Source organism: Vombatus ursinus, unplaced genomic scaffold (genome assembly GCF_900497805.2).
Source record: "Vombatus ursinus unplaced genomic scaffold, bare-nosed wombat genome assembly UNPS02014959.1, whole genome shotgun sequence".
Classification (NCBI taxonomy): domain Eukaryota; kingdom Metazoa; phylum Chordata; class Mammalia; order Diprotodontia; family Vombatidae; genus Vombatus; species Vombatus ursinus.
The window spans coordinates 3,372,650-3,383,516 of record NW_020954737.1 but is presented as its reverse complement, the minus strand read 5'-3'; the positions used below and the strand labels follow the sequence as shown (position 1 = coordinate 3,383,516).

Sequence of the window (10,867 nt, the reverse complement as noted above, 5' to 3'; positions counted from 1 at the left end):
TATCTGTACCACACTGTCTCCCTGGTGGGGAGGATAGAAGGAGGCATGATGATAGGAAGAGGTAGGTAAGTGGTTGGCTTTCTCATTCATTAACTTTTTTAATCCACTGAGTTGGGTGAGTGTAACCTTTATTATTCCCATTTTACAGATGATGAAACTGGGTTCAGGGAGGGTATGTATAGTGATCATGTCAGCTGTCAAATCCTTTCTTCAGAAGACTCCAGTGAATTGGACAGATCTTCTCTGAAGGCTAGGATTATCTCTTTTAAAAATCATTACTTTATTTTGTTTTTTATGTTATCAGCATTTCTAAATATAACTCTCCCCATTCTCTCCCAAGTGAGATTATGCAAAAATCTTAGAAACAAGTGAGAACCCAGTGTTCTTGAGCAGTTTGAGGCAATGGAAATGGTGTCTTAGGAAAGTTAATTTGCTGTTGGGTGCTGGGCAGGGAAAGACTAAAACAAGGAGATCAAACCCAGGCTATTGAAATGGTCTGGATTTGGGGTGATGAGGGCCCCAAGTAGGATGGTAGGAACACCAATGGAGCAGAAGGGATGAACTCAACAGATGCTAAACCCCCAAATCAGTAAGATTTGGTGACTGGTTGGATGCAGCAGTTGAGAGGGGAATCCACAAAATATGTCTCCAAGCTGAGCTTTCACGGATGAGGTGTTGGGATATCAGAAATCATTTCAATCTAAGTTATCATAGTTTAGGGTGGGGAGATGGATGCTTCCCTGCGGGGCGTGGGCATCCTTCCATGCCTGTGAATGCCTCACTGAAGGTATAGCTCTGATACCAATGTTTCTAGGCAATAGGGGCAGGGAGAATGATGGAATCACCGAAGGCCGTGGGGCAGTGGGGCAGGGGGTGATAATGGGAGCGGACAGTGAGATGGAGTGTTCTGTATTACAGGCATTCTCCCCAGGCCGAGGCTGGCAGCTAGAGCATCCAACATGGTCTTCCCCAAACCCCTGGCCATCACTTTGTCCTTATCGGGCCTCATCCTGCTTGCATTGCACCTGTCCACTTCCCACAATGTGTCTGATGCCCCCAGCAGTGAGCAGCAGCTGTGCACCTTGAGGGAACACCCGATCATCGCCTTTGAAGGTAAGTGCCTTCCCTCCTCGCTTCCATGCTGGCACCCTGTTTGTCATCATCAGCTGTGTTGGAGGGGATTTAAGTTTGATTAGGAAGGATTTCCTAACTATTGGGGCTATAATACCTTGTAACAAATCATTAAAGGGGTATTGGGGAATATCCTTCAATGGGGTGGCGTAAGTTTTTTTAAGTAGGGGGAATCATCAATCTGCTGGGCAGAGTCTGTTTCATTTTTATCTTTGTATTCATAGTCCCTGGCACAATGGATAGAGAGAGGAATGCATAAAATATGACTCCAAGAGGCCTTCATGGACTCCTAGTCCATGAAGGTCTTTTGAGGTGCACACCTCAAAGCTAGGAAAACCTGGGTTTGAGTCAAATACTGGTTGTGTTACCCTGGTGAAGTCACTTAACCTCTCTGAGTGCTCAGGCACCTCTCTTAACAATATAAGTTGTAGAGAAAGTGGTGACCTGCATTGGGAGAGGGAGTTCCCTCCACTGGGAGTTCCCTGTATCAATGAAAGCACAGGTCCAGTGCCTGTCTCCTATTCCCAGTGCCTTGTACATAGTAGGAGATTAATAAATGCATATTGGTTGATTGATTGAGTTACTTTTAATTCAGTTCTTAATAGAGGCTGGATCCAATGATCTTTCCAGGCCTCTTCTCTAATGAGTAAGTAGAAGAGGGAAGGAGGGAGGGAGCGGAGGAGACCCTTGGGACCCCCTTGATGAGAATGGAGACAGGTGCTCTTTGCATAGCTGGAGAAGTCATCACGGTTAGAGAGGCTGAGGGAAGGAAGGTCCACGCATGACCATAATAATAATGACTTATTCATTTTAATAGTACTCAGAGGTCACTGGAAATCAGTGGTCTGTGCTCATTATAGTGATGGCACTCGAGCTGTTGCCAGTCTTCCCTGGTCTTGGCGGAGGCCCCAGGGAAGGAGATTTGATGAAGGCAGATACAATCAGTCCTTGTTCTGTCTCACACCTCAGTCCCTACGGAGCCTCTTTGGATGGCTTGTGGGCTAGTTTGGAAACCTTCTTTGCCCTGTTCCGTTGGACATTTTTATCGCTTATGTGGATGAAGGCATAAATGGCGTGCTTCTCACATTTGTAGATGAAACAAAGCCTAAAGACAACACTTATGCTTTGAATGACATGCAGGATCCCAAGCAATCTGGACAGGCCAGAAAGAGGGGTTTCTTAAAAAAATTTATCTTAAAAAAAAATCAACCACATCAATACAGGATGGGGGGAGCATGATGACATTTTAATGTCTAATTACTATGAAGAAGATCTGGGGGGTTTTAGAAGATTGTAAATTCAATATAACTCAATCCCATGATATGGCAGGATGCCTCCTCCCCCCCACCACACATACACACACACACACACACACACACACACACACACACACACACACACATATTCCACCCACCCAAAGCTAGCTTCATCTTGGATGGCATTGCTAGACATCCTGTCCTGAATGAAGGAAGGGATAATCCTATTATGCTTGGCCCTGGTCTGCCCTGTCTGGAGGACAGAGTTCCGTTCCAGGGGCTACATTTTAGGAAGGACCAATGTCTTTCTTAAAAGCTTGATAAACGGAAGAGTGTCTCAACCAAGATAGTGAAAGGCCTTGAGTCTATGCCACTTGAGAAATGGTTGAAGGAAGCAGAGATGTTTAATCTGGAGAAGGACATGTCCACAGTCTTCAAGAATTTGAAAGGCTGTCACCTACAACAAAGATTAGACTCATTCTGTTTGGCCCCAGAGGTCAGAACCAGGGCTAATGGGTAGAAATTGCTTGCTGAGGCAGATTTCAGTTCAGCAGAAGGAATTGCAGATTGTAGATTTAGAATGGGAAGGAACCTTAGAAGTCATCAAATCCAACCCCATCCTGTCACAGGTAAAGAAACTGAGACCTGAAGGAGGTTGTGATCCAGAGTCACACAGCTAGTAGGTATCTGAAGCAGGATTTGAACCCAGGTCTTCCTGAGTGTAGGTTCACACAGCATGCTGGCCATTATACCCCAAAAAGCTTTCTGACGATTAGAGCTATCCCAAAGTGGGCTCTGGTTCCCATCGCTGGAGTTCTTTTTTTGGAGTATGGATGAGCACTTGTCAGTTATATGGATAGAGGGCTGGGCCTGGAGTCAGGAAGTCCTGAGTTCAAATTTGGCTTCAGGTACTAGCTGTGTGACCCTGGGCAAGTCACTTGACATCTGTCTGCCTCCGTTTCCTCATTTGTAAAATGGGAACAATAATAGCCCCTGTCTCTCAGGGTTGCTGTGGGAATCAAATAAGATAATATTTGTAAAGCAATTGGCAAATCTTAAAGTTCTATATGAATACTAGCCACTGTATTACTACTATTAGGATTACTACTACTATTACTACTACTGCTACTATTACTACTACTACTACTACTACCACCACTACCACTACCATTACCACCACCACTACTACTAGTACTACTACTCCTGCTACTATTATTACCACTACCACTACTACTACCACTACCACTACCATTGCCACTACCACTACTAATACTACTACTACTGCTGCTACTACTACTGCTACTACTACTACTACTACTACTATTACTATGTCATGATAGAAGAGAATATTACTATTTAGGTACTGGGAGCACAAGATGATCTAACTCAGACTCTATGGGAAACATTATAGAGAAGCAGGGAAAGCCCACTGAAGAAAGCTCAGAAAGAAGTATGTAGAAAGCACAAAGGAACATAGTGTAACCCAAATATCTGATCACAAGGGATAGACATGATTGAGTCAATCAGGCCAGGCTTCTTGGAGGAGGTGGGCTGGGGAGGGGGGTGCGGTAGAGTTAAAGGCCAGTGGGTGTGGATTTCTGGAGAGGATGGGACAGATGGGGAGGTTGAGGGGGGTGGTCTGAGACTTCTGCTGCAGGAAGATTGGCAGGGGGTGAGGCTGAGTTGGGACAAGGAAATTCCCAACTGTGGGCTTCTCTGTCTCCAGGAGGAAGCTTTCCAGCTGTCTTCTCTGTGCTGTCTTGTTTGAGCTGGGGCCCCGGGCCTTTGAAGGCTTAAGTGGATTAAAGTAAATTAGCAATGTCCTTAAGCCTACAAAATGTGCAGACACCCTCTGATTTCTAATTGCTCCACCGAGCAGATTGTGGCTGTCACTAGAGGGAACAGAAGTTTGTGTGTATTTGTGTGGGGGGAGGGGTGAATAGAGGGGATAGGGGGTGCGAGTGGGGAGACCTGTCAGATTAGTTAAAACCTCTCCAGGGCTGAGGGCCTTGCAGTCTGTGGTTCCAAAGTGGCGACTCATAATGGAAATATTTCCTCTCTAGGTTGGAGTCTGGGATTTACCATTGCTTTAATAAATCTGGGTTGCCCAGTTAGAGGCTTCAAGACAAGGTGCTAGACAGAGTTATACATCCTTATACTCCTCCACCCCACCTAATTCTGAGTCCTGAGACTTATTACTTATTCCTTTAACTATAACCTGAACTGTCCACATTGAGTCAATCAATGTCAACAAGCATATATTAAGCACTTACTATATACTGGGCCAGGGGTGGGGAACCTGAGGCCTCTAGGCCACATATGGCCCTCTAGGTCCTCAAGTGCAGCCCTTTGACTGAATCCAAACTTCACAGAACAAACCCCCTTAATAAAAAGGATTGTTCTGTAAAACTTGAACTCAGACAAAAGGCTGCACCCAAAGACCTAGAAGGCCACATGTGGCCTCAAGGCCACAGGTTCCCCACCCCTGGCCTAGGTACCATGCTAAGTAGACCTGGTCTCTCCAGGAACGTAGTGCAGGAGACAATACTTAAATAATTAGTTACATACAAGATACAGAGTAGATGTAACCTCCTTCCTTCATAGAGGGGAAGGCAGGGAGGTAGGATGGGAAGAGAGACAGAAGAGGTTTCTTCCAGAAGGTGGTATCTGAGTTAAATATTGAAGAAGTCCAAAGCTACCTAAAGGGAGAGTGAGGAGGAAGAGTATTCTAGCCAATGCAAAGGTACAGAGAAGGGAGGGTGGTGTTAGAAGACCTGCTTAGCTCCTCCACAATTGCTCCTTGGTTGGTTATAATAATAGGCAACATTTACATGGTATTTTGAAAACACATTATATATGTGTAAAGCAGAAGGGCTTGTGTAAGAATTTAAACTCATACCACAGGGAGACAGAGATGGGGCAGCATGTGTTTCAGGGACATTTATTTAGATAGATATGTTTTGGGATGTGGAATGCTCCATCACACATCTCCAAGGGAGATTGATTTCCACCTTTGTGGAGAATAGAAGGAAGGCTGTGGCTACATGCTTATATATTGATTGATTCATTCATTTATCCATTTATTTATTTGTTCATTTATCTACTTATTAATGTGCTCTTCTACCTTCAAGAGAGACTTTGGGCTAGAATTACATCTATTTATTATACTTCAAATATTTACAATCTAGGAGTATGATTGGGGCACTTAGGTGGTGCAGTGGATAGAGCACAGGCCCTAGAGTCAGGAAGACCTGAGTTCAAATTTGGCCTAAGACACTTACTAGCTGTGTGACCCTGGGTAAGTCACTTAACCCTGTTTGCCTCAGTTTCCTCATCTGTAAAATGAGCTGGAGAAGGAAATGGCAAACCACTCCAGTGTCTTTGCCAAGAAAACCCCAAAATGGGCTCATGAAGAGTCAGACACGACTGAAAACGATTAAACAACAAGGAGTATGATGTGCTTTTAGAGGTTCAGAATAAAAACCACTTTGCTTTATCACTTCAGATGGGAAATAGCCCCACTGCTAGACCAGGAGGATGATAGCTTACTCTTAGCCAGCTCAGCTCCCTCTGTAAGCAAACATATTTATCCAAGTAAACAGTAATAGAAATCAGAGATGTTATACCAATTAGGGTAGACTAAATGGTGGTGCAGTGGATAGAGTGCTGGGTCTAGAGTCAAGAGGACCTGAGTTCAAATCCAGTCTCAGACACTTACTAGCTGTGTGACCCTGGGCAAGTCACTTCACCCTGTTTGCCTCAGTTTCCTCATCTGTAAAATGAGTTGGAGAAGGAAATGGAAAACCACTCCAGTATCTTTGCCAAGAAAACCCCAAATGGGGTCATGGAGAGTCAGATATGATTGAAATGACTCAACAACAAAAGACAAAATGGGCTTTTCATCTCTGAAGAGTATGAACCTTATTCCTTGGGCAATAGGGAGTCATCTGAGAGTTTTGAGCGGTGACGTGACCATACTTATGAATAAGGATGTGGTATGAAGACTAGATTGGGGGGGGTCAGGGAGAGGATGGAAAGAAGCTGGAAGACCTATTAGTAGGTTACTATATTAATCTAAGCATGTGGTAATAAGAGCCTGGTCTATGGTGGTGATAATGGGGATAGGAGGGAAAAGATGAAAAGATATTATAGACAATTAATGACTTGGTAACTGATAGGATATGAGAAGTGAAGAAGAGGAAAGAAGAAAAAAATAATCCCACAATGTGAGAGACAGGGTGATTGGGTGTGCCACAGAGAGAAATCAGAATTCGGGGAAAGGATAATTAGCCCAGCTTGGAACATGCTGAGTTTGAGGTAGCAGCAGAACATCCAGATAAAGGTGTCTCGTAGGGAGCTGGAGATGCTGACCTGTAGAGTGGGAGACTGGTCAGAGCTAAAGAAGGAGACTCGGAAATTATCTGTATAACAGAGCTTGTAGTTAAAACCATAAGAATAAATGAGGTTACCAAGAGAAAGACCATAAAAAAAAAGAAGGGAACCAAGAGCAGAACCTTGGGGAATACCAAGGGTAAGGAAGAGTAAGGAAGAGGAAGAAAAGCCAGCAGGGACAGAGACATAGGAGGAGAACAAGGGACTGTGGTATCCCTGAAGTCAAGGAGGGAGGGTATCCCCCTTACCCCCTACCAGGCCTATTATTGTATCCTCCCTCACGGTCTAATAAAGCAGTCCCACACAGCAGCTCTCAATTATGGGAGGCATTCGATTGATGTTATCGATCCCGGCCTTTTCTAAACTTCTAAGGTGTTTAGTGGCCAAGTCACACAATTTAGCATTTATTTCTGCACCATCTGGTCCTGTTCTCTAATCGTTTCCCTAGGTATATTAGTCTAGGCCTTCCGAGTAGATTGTAAGCTTCTGGAGAGCAGGAGTAAGTGTGACGGCTGCTTCCGGGTTCTCTCCCACCTCATTGAGCCCGGTTCTGTGCATGTGGTGGGTGTCTCTGCACCTCACGATCCCTTCACACCTTCTTGTCGCATTCAATCTTTGTATGAATTGTCCCACAAATCCTCTTCAAGGGTTCTTCTTCCCAAGGCAAAGAAGTCCTTGTTGTTGGTTTTGGGTTTTTGTTTCAGTGCATACTGTTTCAACAAGCTCTTTGCTAAGGCACTGGGGATAAAGAAACAGCAAAACAGTCTGTCTTCAGGGAGCTTACGTTCTACCAAACCAGGATGTGGATAAAACATGTGATTTAATTACAACATGTAGGAGTGTGCCTCTGGAACTCTCACATTCTTTCTTTATAATCAATTCCCCCCCCAAAAGAAGCTTAATCTCAAACAGGAGAGACCCCCAAGATTCCCACTTCATTGCCAACTTGAAACTTTGGTTATTAATAATCTTCTCCAATTAGAATGAGAACTCCTTCAGAGCAGGGTCTATTTTTCTTTTTTCTTTTTTTTCTTCTTGTTTTTTAATCTCTGAGGTGCTTATTTCCTTCTCCAGCTCATTTATAGATGAAAAAACTGAGACAAACAGGGTTAAGTGATTTGCCCAAGGTCACATAGCTAGTAAGTGTCTGAGGCCAGATTTGAACTCAGGAAGATGAGTCTTTATGACTCCAGGCCCAGTGCTCTATCCACTTCACCATGTATCTGCCTGGTACTTGGCACCTAGCATGCACTTAATAAATGCATTTCCATTAATTCATTCATTCATTTGTTTGTTTCGGCAGTAGCAAGGTAGCCTTCAGGCTGTTCATCTCTCATCTTACTGCCCCATGACAGAGAATGGACGTGCACGTAATAGGGCTCAATAAATGCTTGGTAGTTGATTGATTACTTTAAAGTGGTTGCCACAAGGGTGTTCCTGAGTTGCTGCTGTAAATCACTGCTCGTTTCCCACGGATTCACAAGAGCACCTCGGATGCTTGATTTTCATTTCTGATGTTTTTCTATAGGCAACAGCATCAAAAGCGTTGACTTTGATTTTCTTGGCCTCTTTCCTCCCTTTTCCAACCCTCTGCATCCCCATCTTTTAATGATTTTTAGACAGCGCTTGCAGTCCACCTCCTGGGAGCCTGAGGTGAATGTTTTTGGTAATGTGAATACTTAGCAGTTTTGTAACGTTGGGATTTGGGGAGGCAGTGTATTGATGGTACAGTGGAAATAGGACTGGACTTGGGAGTGGGAACACCTGAATACAAATCTTGCCTCTAATGATTAATAGTTGTGGGACCTTGGGTGAATCACTTAACCTTCATGGGCCTCAGTTTCCTCATTGGTAAAATGGCGGGATTGAACTGGATGGCCCACTGAGGCAAAGGTGTGCTTGAGTCAGCTCATACAGGCTCCTGAGAGCTCTTTGTTAAATTTTTCAGTGTCAGCATTTATACCTCAGAAACTGGAAAATGCTACAAATCAGGGCTTGGTTTATTGTTTTGTTGATTGTCTAGACTCTAGACTTAAGAAAGTGATGAAAAAATGCTAATGATGCAGATTAGACATAAAAGTGCACATGTTTTAAAATACATATTGTTAAAGGGCATATATTTTTTCCTACCAGAAAGCCAATTGTTAAGCATTTACCAGCATAGCCCTAAGTTCTCTTTCAGCTCATAGATCTGTGATCCTATAAAAATTCTTTAGAATTCACATTATTTATTATTATTGTGATTGTTCTTATTTGCAAAAAAGATACCTTAGCATTTTAGAGAGAGCCGGAAAAGACTTCAGAAGTCATCTATGTCAACTCTATTTTTACAGATGAGGAAACTGAGGCCCTGATAGAATAAATGATTTGTCAAGGTCACAGAGATATATATATATATATATATATACACACACACACATTATATATATATATATATATATATATATATATATATATATATTATACATTTATAGTAGAGCTAGGATTCAAACTCAGATACTCCAAATCTAACGTTCATTCTAAAGCCAGCCTGGGATTAAGTATCTGGGGTGGGTAATCCACAAAGTGGATAATTGAGAATTGGCTGTCATTGAAATCATTCATCTAGAATGGGACTTTTCTCATTAGTTCCACCTGAATCCAAAGCTTTTTTTATACGTTTTTGGAACATAATTGGTTTTGGGTTTGTTTGTTTGTTTTTTTTTAAATCCAGCTTTCTCTCTATCTCCCATGCCTTTATTTTTACATTTAAAGGAAGCAAAAACTAATTAATTAATTCAAAAAGATAATGATGACTAAATAATGAAATTATAAATAAATATTGAATGAATGAATAAATAAATAAAGCAATAAAAAGATATTAAAGGGGAAGCTAAGTGGTGCAGTGGATAGAACCAGCCCTGGAGATGAGGACCTGAGTTCAAATCTGACTTTGTACACTTATTAGCTGTGTGACCCTGGGCAAGTCATTTAACCCCGATTGCTTCCAAAAAAAATTATTTTAAAAAGTTTAAAAGAAGCTAGCTCTCATTCCAACATTCAATGGAATCCAACCCTCAATCAGGCCATATTTCTTCTAGAAAAAGTGGGGATGGAGAGTGCTAGTGAAATTTGAGTCAAGGAGAAATTAGTACAACTTTTCTACCTCTTTCAAAGTATCATTTCCCCCAAGCTGGAAGATCTGGGGCCTTGAAAAGAGAAAAACATTCTTCTATCTTTTCTATTATCCCATTTCTCCTTTATCCCCCTCAAATGGATTTGGAAATAGGGAAAAAGCTCTCTAAAATTGTGTCCACTGATCATAGAACTGCAGAGCTGGAAGGGACCTTAGAGTCCAATTTTCTTTATTTTACAGATGGGAAAACTGAGGCCCCGAGTCAACTTCTCACTTCCTGCAACCTGCCATCTTCCTTCTTACCACATACTGCACCAGGGTTATGTTGATAAATGTTTAACAACTAGCTATCCAGAAAAAAAAATGCACTGAACACATTTTTAAGTTAAATTTGCTTTATTAACATTTTCTTCATCACTTTCTAAAGTCTAGAAATCAATAAAACAACACACTGAGCCCTGAATTGTAGTGCTTACTGATTTCTGAGGTGTAAATGTGCATACTCAAAATATAATAATCAGCTCTCACAGAGCTGGTATGAGCTGGTTCCTGCCCACTCGATGTCCTCAATGTCCCCTGTGTGAGGAATTCTATAGAATGATGCAGAAGGATCTGATTCTTTCTCTTGGAGAACTCCCAAGCTAGTGGATGAGGTAGAGGGCCCCCATAGGAAATAGATAAGAACACATTAAAAAACAACTTAACAACAGAATAAAGAAAATTTCTGGGAGGGGGTGAGTTCTGAGCTCAGCCTCAAAAGTAGGTCTGTATACTCCTAAGATTTTGGAAGAACATGTCTGTTAAATCTAGAGAGTTGAGCTCACTTTTGGCCCTCACAGCCTACCCTATAAATGCCCACTACCAGCACAGGCCTGTGCCATTATGCCTCTGCCCACCAGTCTCCTGCTGAGGTCAGAAGCGACGTGAAGGGATGCTTCATTTTCCTGCAGGATTTATTATTATTTTTTTTAAC

The 10,867-nt window shown here is 42.5% G+C and overlaps 1 protein-coding gene across 1 annotated transcript in view; it reads left to right on the top strand.

The window, feature by feature from the left end:
• Positions 1-959: 959 nt before the first annotated feature.
• The window catches only part of SEMA5B (semaphorin 5B), a 60,284-nt gene continuing 50,376 nt past the window's right edge, over positions 960-10,867 (top strand). Inside the window, 1 exon segment of the mRNA XM_027845302.1 lies at positions 960-1,113. Within this exon segment, the coding sequence (XP_027701103.1) occupies positions 960-1,113 (154 nt within the window).